This window comes from Gopherus flavomarginatus, chromosome 20, assembly GCF_025201925.1.
Source record: "Gopherus flavomarginatus isolate rGopFla2 chromosome 20, rGopFla2.mat.asm, whole genome shotgun sequence".
NCBI lineage: Eukaryota > Metazoa > Chordata > Testudines > Testudinidae > Gopherus > Gopherus flavomarginatus.
This window is the reverse complement of record NC_066636.1, coordinates 19318906-19334273: the sequence shown is the minus strand read 5'-3', so window position 1 is coordinate 19334273 and position 15368 is coordinate 19318906. Positions and strand designations below refer to the sequence as shown.

Genomic DNA, 15368 nt, shown 5'->3' with positions numbered 1-15368 from the left:
TTTTACTGTGCCAACTTCTATTGGTGAGGGAGACACGCTTTTGAGCTACACAGAGCTCTTCTTCAGGTCTGGGAAAGGTACTTCCAGTGTCACAACAAAACACAAGGTGGAACAGATTGTTTAGCATAAAAGTTAACAAATTGTAACAGATAATTCAAAGTACAGGCCTGTTAAAACTCCATAGTTCCATTAACATGCACAGTCAGGACAAAAAAGAGGGTTAGTGGGTTACAGATTGTTGGTATAAGCTATAAATCCAGTGTGTCTGTTCAATAAATGATTTGTAGTGTCTAGCAGAGTAATGAATTTAAGCTCCCAGGCTCGTCTTTTGAAGTGTTGTGCAGGTTTCCTTTGAGGATGAGGACTGGTAGATCAGATACAGAGTGGTTGCTTTGTGAAAAGTGTTCACCCACAGGTGATAGTGTTTTTGTTTTTTATCGTCTTCCTGTGTGAATTCATTCAAGAGCATAATGAATGTCTGGTCACACCCACATAATTTTTAGTGGGGCCTGTGATAGACATGTGTAGGATCCATGGATCTTCAAAGGTGTCCTGTAGGGAGTTCTGATCATTGTAGCAGTGGCATAGTATGTCTGTGTCCCTTTCATTTATGCTGTTCCTACAACTCTGTTGGCTCTGAATGTTAGTTTCGTGTGATCAAAAATAGTAAACTAATTTCATATTTCAATAATGCCGTGTTTAACTTTAAAAAGTCCAATTTTACAGCTTTAACGTATGTTGTATAGCAGAAGAGCCCCAAAGAGAAATGAAAATGCAATAAAATAGATGCTATTTAACTTCTACATCATAAAATGTATCTGTATTAAACACTTTTAGTAATATAGGTTGTATTTGTTGATAGCGTGAAACTCTCAGACATTAAAAATTGGCACTTCGCCTGATGGTGCAAGCTTAACCCAACCCTATTTATCCTTCAAATAATCTTGTACTCAGTTAGGTGTAGCACCTTTTAGACATGTCAGTTGAAGAATCTACATGTAACAAAGTAGTTCTTAAGGAGGTTGGCTATAAAAATAGTAGCACCATAAACTATTATGTGGGTCTTCAGGGCAGAATGGAAACTACCAAATGGCTAATCATTAAGCACAACATGAGTTTGGGGACAGATGATAGTTAGGCTACTCATTCTCTTATAGTTGAATGTAGCTGGCCACAAGGGGAAGTTGAAACTAACAAAAATATTCATATACATCAACACTAAGGAAAATATTGAACTTCCAGGAACACTAATTACATAAGAAAATGAGGAAAAACATATATGGAAATTAATAAACGATGGGGGAAAAGACCCATAAAACCATCTACAAAGGCAGTATCTAAATTAGGGAAATGAATTCACCCCTCACTGCTTCCATCCTCTCCCAGTGCTGTATGTCAGGGTAACTTGGTTTGTCCGCTCCTTAATTTACCTGTCTTGGAGTATGTCTATACTGCAATAAAAGACCTGAATCAGCTGACTCAAACTTGTGGGACTCAGGTTGCAGATCTAAAAATTACGATGTATATTCCTGGGCTATGAGACCCCATAAGTGGGGAGAGTCTCAGTCCAGGATTCAGCCCAAGCCTGAAAGTCTGCACTGCTGTAGTCTGTTGAAGTGTGCTCTGAGACTTCATGCTGCTTTTTTTTTATTGCAGTGTAGATGTACGCTTGGGGATGTCTACACAGCAAAGAAAAACCTGTGGCTGGCCTGTGCCAGCTGATTTGAGCTGTGTGGCTGTTTTACTGGTGTGTAGACCTCTGGGTTCGGACTGGAGACAAAGCTCTGGGACCATGGAAGCCTGAGCTTGGAAGCCTACACAGCAGTGAAACAACCCCGCTAGTTTGCTGGCACAGGCCAGCCACAGGTTTGTCTTTGCTGTGTTGACATACCCTTGGAGACCTTTCCTCCATCTCTTGTGTTTGGAAGAATGCAATTCTGTCTTTCTAGGTTTGATGAGTAATGAGATTCAACATATCACTCTACAAGGATTTCTTTAGACTTCCAAGCCTCCAAGCACAATCCCATCATAACCTCTCAAACTGTAAACCAGCACTACCTTTCTCAAACTCAGCCTGTTTCCAACCAGCTTCTCTCTGTCAGTTTAATACCCATCAAAAGATACTGAAAATGCATCATCCCATTACCTGAGGAATTTCCCACTATCACTAAGTTACAGTGGCCAAGGGTGGTAAATTAACTTTTACTCCTGTTGAGCTGAATAGACTGTGTCCTGTGCTCCTGGCAGAATATCTTAAAATATGAGGTGCGTTGACTTCTGTTATTAATGTAGGATTTAAGCCGCTTACAATGAGCTTTGAGAGATGCTGTGGTGCAAAGTGTCTCTAAGGTTCCTTTGATATTAGTTTGTACTTCCAATTAGACAGTTTATTATTCTCATCTCTCAAATTCTCTAGGGTAATTGCTTTTACGTAGGTGCTGAGCAGGCCCTAGGTTCGTATGCCTCCACTTGAGGTTTCTTACTGTTTTGTCATTGGAGCCTGTGTACGTGATCTTAATTAAGATTACTTTGAAAGGAATAGTACTCCCTATAGTGGCTAATTACTGATGACTAGGTGCTACTACTTGTTTTTCTTTTCCCCATATTGTTTCTGGAACTCTTTGTTTATCCTGCATTTTTGTATTGATTCAAGGAATCGTGGGGCGTGGGGAGGGATTTTTATTTCTGGCTGTGTTGTTTCAAGTTTGTCTGTATATAGCTCTAGAGAGTGCTGTCTAGTCTCAGCCCACACCACAGCTTCAGGATGGATCTTGAAAAGCCATTAACATTTAAAGGCAATTCCTATTTTTCTCTCTGCTGTAGAGAATTTGCAGAAAATAATCTCAGTATTGTTTGTGAGAGCAATTTTATACCTTTCACATGGCTTCAAGCTCCCAATTCTTGTCCCTCCTGTGCTCACAGAGGAGGACACAGACCTCCTAAAACTTCATGTAGACTCATAGACTTCAAGGTCAGAAGGGACCATTATGATCATCTAGTCTGACCTCCTGCACAATGCAGGCCACAGAATCTCACCCACCCACTCCTGTAACAAACTCCTAACCTATGTCTGAGTTATTGAAGTCCTGAACTTGTGGTTTGAAGACCTCAAGCTGCAGAGAATCCTCCAGCAAGTGACCTGTGCCCCATGCTGCAGAGGAACCTTGACAAATCTGTGACTTTATTTTTGCTAAATGTTAACATTGGATTCCTGGCCAGGTTAAGCCAGATCACATTGAGTCAATTGATAGTTCTTGATATCAGTGTGGAATTTGTCACAATGTCATTAATGAAAAAGCAGCATCGATATATTGAGCCATATCTAAGTTTTTCTGAAGTATTCTTGTTGCTAAAAACTGTTTTCTCTCGAAAGCTGAAAATAACCTAAAGAAATCACTGTTCATGAATCTGAGAAAAAAGTGAAGTTCTTCTTTTTGTCTTTCAAAACCTTCTTAAAATGCCTCCTGTATATTTTCAGTCCGCTATTCAATAAAATTAAGATAATCTCAGGTGCTTTTTCTTAAAGTGCAAATTCTGTCAGCTTTGACCACCTTCCTCCTAGCTCTGTTTGGTCACTGAGAGGATGACTTTTAAGTTTAAGACTTAAAAAAAGTTATTTAGTACTTTAGCCAGAAGACTCATGGTTTGTCTACATTAACCCGCAGGATCCCCGGGCAGCGATCGATCCAGCGGGGGTTGATTTATCGCGTCTAGTCTAGTCTAGACGCGATAAATCAACTGCAGAGGGTTCTCCTGTCGACTCAGGTACTCTACCAGGGTGAGAGGTGCAGGTGGAGTCGACGGGGGAGTGGCATCTGTTGGCTCACTGCAGTGAGTAGATCTAAGTGCGTCGATTTCAGCTACGTTATTCACGAAGCTGAAGTTGCGTAACTTAAATCGATCTCTTCCCCTTCCCCTTCTCCCCCCCCCCCCCCCCCATTCTCCCCCACTCTGTGTAGACCAGGCCTTAGCCTATTAGCCTTAGAGAAAAATGCTAGGCCTCCAAGCCATCTCTACTGTCATTGAAGGGAACATAACAGCTGTGTACTATGTTTGTGTGCTGTATTTAATGGTACCATATTAGTTTATTTAGTACATTTCTAAAAATGTAATTTACTCTGCCTGTCTTCTGTGTTCCCTTCTTTCCCTTCCTAGCTTCACTCTAGTCTTTCCATCTTATAATAGATACTGGTGTTGCCTTTATTCAGTTATGTAAAGGATCTGTTTTCTGTCTTTCTCCACACACACCCCCAATATCTTTCTCTTTGCCTAAGTAGTTATTCTTTAACTTCCTGTATTTTGTCTGTCCCTTTTCTCTCTCCTTAAATTTATCCCATCGATCTCACCCATCCATGCCCATCTCCTAGAAAAATTTACCAAATATAATAGCGAGATGATTAAACTGAAGCGTCCCGTGTGGAAAACCAAGCCAATCCCTTCTCCCTCCAAAGCTGCTGGGAAAGAAGAGACTGCTTGGAGTATTTCTGTGACCTCTGCCTAATAAGGTGTCTGAAATTTGAAGCCTACTCCTCCCAGCTCTCTTGCTGCTGGAAAGGAGAAGATGCATTTCTTTTTTGTCCTCTTCTCCCCTTTCCCTCCAGAACTCCTCTAGCTTTTGCAAGTGTGCTGGTGTGAATCTTTGTTAATCTGTCCCTCACCAGCCTTCGTATTTTAGTTCCTTCTCTTTAGTTAACAGCTCCACTGCCTAAATATATTTACGCAGTTGCTCTAAACTCCCGCAAACAGCAGCAAAAAGAAATTTAGCCAGTACTTGACAATTCCACTGTGGCCCACAGAGTTTAGGAAAGCCTCTGTGAAGCAGCGAATGTCAGTCTGCTTGCAATTTGGGAAGGCCTGAGCAGTGGCAGAGGCCTTGGAGGTGTCTGTCTGCTGATTTAGATTAATATTTTGTTCACGTTTGGAAAGTTGTTTTTTCATCTGTAAGGGCCACAAAACTTAGAGAGAGAGTGCACTATTCTGCAGAAGTTGGTGGTACTCAGTTGTGATAGGTTTCCACTCACCCTAAGGGAGTAGATTTTTCAAGATCTGGATTAAGTATCAGCTTCAGCCCTTGGATACTCAAATGGGGCTTTTATTGATGTAACAGGTGCCCCTGGCATGCTTTTGACAGCAGAACTTGAACATGGATCTTAAAAAGGTGGCCTTTACATTTATGAGAAATGGAAAGGGGTCAATTTTAAGGAACACTAAAAGCTCCCGAAAATCTTCTAATTGTCTATTTCACAGTGTCTTTTATTTTTTTTCAATTTGCATGGTAGAATTTTCTTACAATATATATTACAAAATACATTGAATCAAAAAGTAATTTTACATTTGACTGTATTTTTGCCCAGACTGATCTGACCATGCTGCATGTACAAGAGATACCATGAGACATCTTAATTAGCGAGAATTGTGTGACTTTAACTCAGGTGTGGTATCTGTATACTTTGAGAATAGTTATTTGTGGGTAGGCAAGTTATTTCACTTTCCTATCAGTTTACCCTTGAATCAAGTTACCAGGATAAGACAGTTGGCTTGAGAAAGAATTGATCTTGTGAGATGGTTGTAAAATGTGTCTACTCACCTACATCAGTGTTCCTCATGGGTGGACCTGCAAAGTCTCCAAAACTAACTGGTTCTTAGAGGCACAAAAAGGAGGATATGTGATCTGAGACTAGAGTTCTCTAGAGTATAGTAGTACCAGTCCGTGCCTACATGGAGGGAATTGACTGGCATAGCTATTTCAGAATAACTATTCTGATGTAATTTAGCTATTCTGGAATAACTCCCGTGTGGACACTATTTTGGATTAAAAATGATTTTATTCTGGAATTTTTACTCTTATTTTGTGAGCAGAGTAATTAATTATTCCATAAAAGTCACTTTTATTCCAGAATAGTGTGTCCTCATGAGGAACTATTCCATAATAGCTCTATCAGGCAGTTTTTCCATGTGGACAATGCCTTATCTTGTTCAGGATAGAACTACTAGTTTTCTAAGTGCTAACCTCTCTAGCCCAAGTTCAGCACATGCATAATTTTAAGCATAAGAATAGCTCCTTTGACTTAAGTGGGGCTACTCACGTGTAAAGTTACCTGTGTGCTTCGGTATCTTGTTGAATGGGGGCTTACCTACAGACAGACTGACACATCTCAAAGATCTTTTAGAAATTCGCTTTTCTGTAGCACTGGGATTACACTTCTAGCATATAGTTTTCTATTGCAGAATAATGGAAAATCATACTGTTAAAACACAGTAATATTTTATGCCCTTCTTTTCAGGGATCCATCAGTCTCTAAATCTATCGAAAGAATCTTTAAAATTTGGGAAGACAGAAATGTATACCCTGAAGAAACCATTGTGGCACTAAAAGAAGCTTTAAGTAAGTCCTTTATCTTTTGCCTTTCTTAACATATAAGGTAATTTAGTATGTGCTTATAGTAGTTAGTCTGAAGTCAATAAAATAAAACATTCATTGATCACTGTTTAAATGCATTCATTGCTCTTCCTGCATTTGCAGAAATTAATAAAAAGGAAAGCTAGTAGATTAATATGATTGAGCTTTGCAATAATTATTTGTTGGACTATTCTTCCATTTAAATAAAGCCAGTATTAAATCATTTAATTTTTAGCTATAGTGTAAATTGCAATTGTACTAGTTGGTAGAAAATATATGTTATGTTTAAGGTGACTCTTCATCTTAAAGGAGTTCTGAGCATCATGCCTAAACCTCTTCCCTTTATCTTGAGGTTTTTGGGCATTCCGACTTTACATCTACAACTTCGGTTGTTCCTAAGAGTCCATCTCGAAAAAACAGGGCAGAGTAAAAATATTCTCTCCCATTTTCTCTCTGTGGATTATAGTAATAAGGTTGAGTGTTGTTGGTAAAATATCTACCATATATTGAAAAAAACATATGGGCACACCAATTAGAATGTAGAATAGTTTAAAAGTCCTCAGACACTCCATGTAAATATATTTTTAAAGAATCCCGAAATTCCAAATATTAACTGAAAGCAGCATGCACCTTAAAACTCAATAATGGAAAATCTGTTCTTTCTGATTGTGAAGGAGATGAGTGCATGATTCTATTTTCCCTGATTGCATTATTGACATTTAAAAGTGCTTTTCTGTTGCTGGTTTAGAGGTGGCTTTATGTGATTCTGGGTCAGTAATTGTTACTTGAGAAATATAAAACACTGTACATGCTGCTTGGCGAATGAAAAGACTTTCAGTTAAACATTACAAATCTATAAAAGTGAAATCTATATATGTGTTCTGTTAATTATTTGGAATCTCATACAGGTTTTGTAATTAAAAAAAAATTCAGCTTCTAAATTTGATTTAGTAAATGTTTTTTATTACACTGTTTCGCAAGAAACTTTTCAGTTGGATGCATATCTTTTTAATTTAGACTTTAGGTAAGTAAATGCTCATTTAAACTACCAAACAACATACCTTACTATTTCTCCTGAAATGTGTTATGTGTTTTGTTTTGTTTTGTTTTGTTTTTGGGAGGGGGAGTCATAAATAAGTCATTGTCTAAGAGTTTAAAGAGCAAATTATGTCAATCTCTGTGATTGTTGAATCCTCTGTTCTTTTAAAGGCGAACAGAAACTTGCTTTAAAAATAGAATGACCGCCATAGAAGTTGCTGTATTCCTGAGTAAACTTAGTTTGTCTTGGGCATTCAACAGCTCATCTAAGAAAGTTGGTTTGTGGATTTTAAAACAAATTTCTGTTAAACTTTTACCATGCAACCATATGACTCCAAAACCAGAGACCTTTAAAGGAATCCCATAATACCAGACTGCAAAAAATGAAATGTTTTCCAGGTACCACTTTCAAAACTCAGAAGCAGCTGAAAGAAACTCTGAACAAACAACCGAATAAGCAGTGGAAGAAATCTCAAAGTAAGGAAACAATATGAACTATCTGAACTAATATTAAAAATGCCTTCTTGAGGAACAGAAGAAAGATTAGTGCAAAACTGGCAAAGTACCTGGCCTAAAGTATGAGCAAGCATGTGTCTTCCAGACTTGTGAAGTTCATTACTGACATTTGTAAAACCCCAAGGAGTTGCTGCTAGAAAATCACTTTTTAAGGAATGAAATGTGAATACAATTTTAAGAGCAAAAGTTATGAACAGTAAAGAAAAGATCTGGTGGAACTTCTTGGAAACTGGCATTAGAATATTCAGAGATGAAGAGAAGACAGACATGATAACCATGTACATTGGCAACAGTGAAACATGGACATTCCCTTCAAGTTCAGGAATACATCTTCGACAGCAAACTAGATTATAGGAGAAATGGAATACTTAGAGTGAGACAGTGCAGTTAATGAATCATCATTCAAAGCTATCAGGAGTACAGCTTGCTAGCTGGAACCATATTTATAATGTATCAGTCTCTAACCTTGCAATAACTGTAATATGGAAAATCTTTGAGGTGGCAAGAAAACAAGATGATGGAACATTAGATGTAAAACTTGGCAATGCCACTCTGTGTGACTGCTGAGACTACTGGGACTAGGACAATAAAAGGGGGCAGGAGGGTTGGAATCTTAGATTACCAGAAAGAATTCGCCCGCAAGATATGTATGGAAAACCATTTTCTAGAACAAAATTGGACAAGGGAGTTAGCATTTTTTATGTGATCATCTTATTGTACATTTCTTTGCTATTTTTTAGCAACAGATTGATTTAGATCTCATGAAGTATGATTCCATATTTTTTTCTCCTCAGTTTCTCAATCTCTAAATGAGATATTAGAACATAATTATAAGGGCAGGGAAATCTTTAGGAGGGAGATGGGTTAGTCCAAGTAAAGGAGTAGGTGATCTATCATCCCAAGGAAGTATTAAACTCAGAGGGTCAGTTCTCTGTGTCTAGAGTTCAAGAACTTTTCAGAGAATTATGAACTAGCACTCAAGGTTAGTGGATGAACCATTACAAGAACATTTATATACAATAGATCTGGAAAAGGTTTTCACAGTAACTGTTTATGTAGTGCATATGTAATACAGGAACTCTACAGTCTAACTTGTTGGCTTCTGAATCATAGCTCTCTACTTTACTTTCTAACGTGTCTGAAAGTCAGATAGAACATTGAGTGACATCTGTGTGGAGGTAGAAATATAATAAAATGGCATCCTGTGTGTTTTGCATAGAAACGTTTTTAAAGGTTTTTGAAATAGAACAGTCTCTTCTGAATTTTGATTGCAGTCAGTACTAAGTGTTTGTTGTACTTAATCTTTGTAATTGATATCTTAATTTCTTTACACATTTTTATACCAACAGCATCCACAAATCCAAAAGTTGCTCTGAAGTCGAAGATTGTTGCTGAATTCAGAGTAAGTTTAGCAAGTGAAAACATCTTTTGCATTAACCTCTGTCCTTGGACTGTAGTTATGTTGGCTAGTTTGTTCATATCCAAGAATCATTGGGGCTTGTGTTGAAGCTGTGGCCCTCAGTGTTGATTTGTTCATTATTGTATAGTGCTCACAGTGCCCTGAGGCTGCACTGTAAAGCATCATGTAGGCTGGTTCTGTTTAAAAACAGGGCATGGAAATAGAGCTGGAGACTGGAGGTAGTTAGTAAAGGCAATTAATTCTTTCACGCCATTTAGAATTATCTGCTGCAAGAAAGCAGTTTGCCTTCTTGCTAAGAGTGAACCGCTGTAGCTTTTGTAGCCAATGAGTGTGATTATGTGGTTTCTCATTGTTTTAATGTGTGTTTAAACAAATATAGGAACACTTACTAGGGCCTTGTACACTTAAGCGTTTACTGGTAGAGTTATATTTGCAACTCCCGTAGGGGAGATGCAGCTTATACCAGCAAAATTTATTTTGCTGCTATTGCTTAAAACAGTTCCATGAATGAAATTAGCTACACCGACAAATGGATTTTTTGCCAGTATAACTGGATTTGCACTAAGCTCTGTCAGTTGAGGGTGTAATTTTTTTCCCCACACTCCTAACTGACATACCTCTACTGGCAAATCTTTCCCCTGTTTACCAGACATGGAGTTCTGATCATCACCTTGTTCATTTCACTTCCATTTGTTATTAATTTACGCCATATGTTTCTCTGAATTAATTTATTCCAGCATCAGTGAAAGAGCATCTGCTTTGATACAGAGACAGCTTTTCAATGGAATGTTTATTTCTGTTACTTACAAACAGGTCCATGATGTTATCATTGCAAAGTTAGGGCTTCTCTTCTGCAGAATGTGATGAGGATGCTGTTCTTGTTTTTTAGCCACAATCCCTTGTTGATGAATTGTTGTTATATAAGCGTTCAGAGGACCAGATCGAACTGAAAGAGAAGCAGCTTTCCACCATGAGGGTGGATGTATGCAGCACTGAAACACTTAAATGCTTAAAAGGTACAAGTTGTGTATTCTGGCAGGCACATTTTTGTTTCCTTTGATAATATATCAGTAGTTTTAGTAATTCATGGGTTCTTTTACATCATAGGTTAGATTTCTGCCTTATTCTCTAATTAATTTCAGATTGTAGAATGCTAAATGATGTCAAAGCACAATTAACACATTTTCAGAGGTATCAGCTCCTTTTATTTAAAAAATACGGTACTGCAGTATTCTACTTTAGTGATCCAGTACATTACAGCAATATTGATACTGCAACATTTTTAGCTCACTGTAGTATTTCATAAATCACAAGACAGAAATGTTTCTGATTTCAGTCATGAGCACATCAGCTGCCTCCTAATGTACATAGTCTCTCAATATCTTGTTTTGTTATCTAGTAGATCTTGTGATCCTTCTACAGTTTTTTAATTAAAAATGTAGTTCTCCCAATGCTTGTATTGAATGTTTTTATTTTTCAAATAACTTAAAAATGCACATTGTGCCCTTTCAGTCTGAAGTACAGAACTTCAGAGCACTTGTCCTCAAGATGTAGTAACAACTTCAGCTGTGAGATTGAACCTGGGAGCTTGAGCACCAAAAGCACATCTCTGCTGATTGAGCTAAAGAAGTAACGGCAGATCCCCGAAGTAGGCTGCCAACCTTTGTAGTCTGGCTAGGAGAATGGGAGTTTAGTACATAGCCTGCATGGAGATAAGAGCCATGAGCCAGATTTACAAAGGTATTTATTTAAGTGTCCAAAGTTGCAGATAGGCGCTTAACGAGATTTTCAAAAGTGCCCATCTGCACCTCTAGACACCTAATACCTATGTAAATCTGTCCCTATGTGTACAACAGCTGCTGGCAAGTACAAAGTACAAACCATAAATGACCAGGATTTGGTTGTTACTCTGTTCTGAGGATAGCCTTGTATGTGTTTCAGAATGCATGGATTTCTTAATGTGTTCAGTAGTCCATAACTTAACATTACAGATTTAATAATTAGCTGCTTAGTTCTTCAATAAAGCTATAATAACTTTAAGATTTAGGAAGCTATATAAACTTGATTGGAAATAATGTTACAAGAGAGTAAACAAATTTAGTTTCATTGCCCAAATGAATAAGAAGTTTCACTGTAAAATTGAATTGCCTTAAAAGTACCTGATATCCAGTTACTGCAGCTGTATACCATAATTTGTCATAAAAATATAGCTCCCCATAAACATAGTCCTACCAGTGTAATGGTGAAAGAAAACCGAATAATGTTTTCTTGCCCCCTAAACAGATCAAAACTACTGACCCCAGGTGATTGGAAGAGTAGAATTTCAAAAGGCTAACTCTCGTGGCCCCACATGCATATAGAATGTGGTTTTGTTCTCAAAAAAAAAAAAAAAAAACAAAACACCACACAGCAAAAAACACATTAGATGTTATTACTAATCACTGGTTTGAAAACACAGAATACAGACGGCTAGTTGCCTTGCCTTTACAATGACTTAATTACCAGTTATTAAACTAATTATCTGCTAAAAACCATGAAGTGCACATACCAACTTACCAATTAGTTAGTTTGTGTGTGTGTGTGTGTGTGAGTGAGAGAGAGAGAAGAGCTCAGGTTATTTCAGGGGAGGTAATGTGCCTAATGTAATCTGTCTTTAATATTATCTCCTTCAGACAAAACAGGAGGAAAAAAGTTCTCCAAGGAATTTGAAGAAGCAAGTTCAAAGTTAGAAGAATTTGTAAATGGTTTAGACAAGCAGGTGAAAAATGGCCCCTCACTAATTGAAGTGCTTGAGAATGCTGGTATCTTTTATGAAGCACAATATAAGGAAGTCAAAGTGGTAGCAAATGTAAGTGCAAAGTTTTCCCTGATAGCAAATATCATTATTGATACAGCATTACTAATAAGAGGACATCACGCAGAATACAAACTGATATGGTTATATAGAAATCTATTAAATCATTGAGCCATTTTAATGTTGTAATTCAGCTAATATTTGGGGATTTATATTAATGAAGATAAACTCTCAGATTATGTAGTCCAGATTTTCAAAATGTCTGAGTCATGCAGATTATCAAGGTTTATCTGCATTTGTTAAACTCTTTACTAGAAAAATGAGTGATAAAATCTCAGTGTGTACTAATGAATGAAGTAGAAATTGTGTGAGATTATAACGCAAATGGTTTAAAATGAGAGCAGAGATGAGGAGGTCAACTAATGAGATAATTAGATGCTGTTAAGGTTGGTAGGAGATAATAATTTGACCTACCATTTTTCTCATATGTTTTGCAAATTCTCTGCATGTGAAAAAAGAAAAGATTCATTTGTTATGCTGAGTGTAAAGTTAACTTCGAGACGCTGAACACCTTTATATGTAATCTAGATCTGAAAGTGACCTTTTGGGTACTGAAGTTTTTCCTCATTTCTTGATGCTTTGTATCAAACATGATAGTTTATGGATTTGAAAAGATTCTTCCAACAAAAGCATTTACTAAATGGAAAAAGTAGTCACGTGAATATCCCTTTTGAGGTTCTTGCTCTGTAAGCCATATTGAAAAGCAAAATACTTAATGCAGGGGCAGAGATGATTGGGAAGTTGAATATGCTGCTATTAATTCTATAGAAATGGTTCAAAGGTATGTTGTTTTTCCTTCTTTATAAAGGACACTAAGCTAAATATCCTTTTTTTGTGTGTTAGGCTTATAAAACATTTGCCAATAGAGTGAGCAATCTAAAGAAAAAATTAGATCAATTGAAAGCAACTCTTCCTGATCCAGAAGAGTCTCCTGTCCCTTCTCCAAGTATGGATGCTCCATCTCCGACTGGTTCTGAGTCCCCTTTCCAGGGAATGGGGGAAGAGGATGACATCCAGTCTCCAGCAGTGGAAAGCGAGAAGTCTGTATCTCCTGAACCTGTGGCAGATAATCGGGATGTGGAGGACATGGAACTGTCTGATGTGGAAGATGACACATCTAAAATTATTGGTACGTTCTGTTGAAGTAGCAGTAAAATGGGCTAATAGTTTTATACTCTCCACAAAACCATCTAGGCAAACAGTTTTTCCAGACCTCATTCAGAATCAAGAGGGTGTTGAGAAACTTTCCTCGTTCTGGGAATACTGCAGCTCAGGTGCTATGCCAGTCCTCCAGCAAAAAACAGGGGAGTCAGACCCAGATATTCCTAACTTCAAAAACAAGCATAAAAAAACCTCTCTTCATGAGGCTGTCCTTACACACCCTAACAGTTCAGTAAAGGGCATGAACAATTGCTTTTCCTCTGAGCCGTTACAGTAGTTTGTTTTAAACCTAGGACACATTGAGAAGCCTGCAGCTCTTAGGCCAAAAGAATTCTGTGAGGCAGATTGAACATTCCATGTTTTCTCTCTTTATTTGAATTAGTGGAGGAGAGAAAGGAGAAACAGGTTGTTCCGTCTTCAGCACCTGCAAAGACTGAAAGCGTCCCAAAAGCAACACCCTCCACAGTGGTTGCTGCTACACCAGCCGTAACAACTCCTGCTCTAACTCCTCCAACTCCCAAGACAGTGAGCACGGTGGCTGTCCCTCCATCGCCGGCACTTGGTCTGCCAAACCTTGCCAACGTTGACCTAGCAAAGATCAGCTCCATTCTTAGCAGCTTAACTTCCGTTATGAAGAACACAGGTGAGTGTCTAAATTGCCGGTTGTGACTGAGTGGTGCTGCTCAGCAGACAGAATTCTGCACTGTATAAGCAATAACTTTGTTGGTCAGATCTTTTTTTGCTTCTGTAACATTTTAGAACTAAAACATGGAATTGTAATTCACTCTGTACTTCAGGAGAGCTGTGACGTATTGGTACTAAACACCCTCTCAATATCAGTTTTAAACATGCTTCCTTTTAAATGATTTAAGGGCATCCGTAGTGTAGAGTTTCAAAGTAGGACACGGTGCTACCTAAGGCTGTGCACCATAGTGATCTTAGGGTGTGTCTGTCGCTAGGGTTCCTACTGTTGCCGACTCCACACTGCAGTAGTGAAGGTGGCCATGCTAGTTGTAGACAAGGCTTCCACAGCTGCTGACATTTTTAACAGTGTCACGTAGGTCTGTGTGATGCTGTTGAATGCTGGTTGCCTCAGGAGCCTTGTCTACACTAGCTCCTTACTGCAACTCTACTGGTATTAGTAATAGTTGAAATTAGCAAGAAAGCAGCCGGAAAACCCTACCTTAACAAAGCAGTATGTATGAGCAGTGTATTTATTGACTGTTTTCATGCTCTTGGAAAGTAGCATTTTGTGTTTCTGAGCAGCAAATGTTTTCACCTCAGGGGTCAGTCCTGCATCAAGACCTTCCCCAGGAACCCCAACGAGCCCCACGACTCTTACTAGTGGCCTGAAGACTCCTATTGTGGGGACTCCATCTGGTCCTCCAAATCCGTTAGCAAATATTCTTTCCAAAGTTGAAATAACTCCTGAAAGCATTTTGTCAGTTCTCTCCAAAACCCAGACCCAGACTGCACCAACATTGCAAGGTAAGTATTTAAAATCCACTCCTTTTGCACAATATAAAAAGTTAGCATCTATATTTGGATGGCAGCATCAATACTAAAGCATCCTACTGTGTGCTCCTGAAACAAGGCTTTATCTGGGAGGAAATTAGCTTGTAGTATGTGACACTTTTTTTCCAAATGTAAGTTACATTTTGCAAGGTAGCATATTCGGCGTGGGCAAGTCAATTTTGCAACAGATTCAGGGAGTGTTTCCCTCTATGGTTAATCTTTTAAAAATCCTTTTAAAATCTGATGGTGTTGGATACCATCCCGGAACATTGTATATTTGCTTCATTAGTTGTAACTTTTATGGCTAAATCTTGTTGTTGTTGCACAGTAAGGAATTAGTGTTAATATGTTTAATTGCTGGACTTCACTCTGGCTTTCCAGTTAGCCAAGTCATTATACTGTATGTGTTTACTAAAACCTTATGTTGCAGAGCAGAGTACCTCTTGGATTCTGTTCCTAGCTCT

General features: G+C 38.2%; 1 protein-coding gene across 2 annotated transcripts in view; it reads left to right on the top strand.

Moving 5' to 3' along the window:
* Nucleotides 1-15368, top strand: part of RPRD2 (regulation of nuclear pre-mRNA domain containing 2) — a 46129-nt gene that overhangs the window by 23994 nt on the left and 6767 nt on the right. Inside the window, exons 3-10 of one of the 2 annotated variants that reach the window (XM_050930387.1) lie at nucleotides 6285-6385; nucleotides 7838-7915; nucleotides 9304-9356; nucleotides 10264-10390; nucleotides 12047-12222; nucleotides 13072-13357; nucleotides 13772-14032; nucleotides 14674-14877. In XM_050930387.1, the coding sequence (XP_050786344.1) occupies nucleotides 6285-6385; nucleotides 7838-7915; nucleotides 9304-9356; nucleotides 10264-10390; nucleotides 12047-12222; nucleotides 13072-13357; nucleotides 13772-14032; nucleotides 14674-14877 (1286 nt within the window). The remainder of the gene's footprint in view (nucleotides 1-6284; nucleotides 6386-7837; nucleotides 7916-9303; nucleotides 9357-10263; nucleotides 10391-12046; nucleotides 12223-13071; nucleotides 13358-13771; nucleotides 14033-14673; nucleotides 14878-15368) is intronic. The other variant, XM_050930388.1, reaches the window with a different exon arrangement.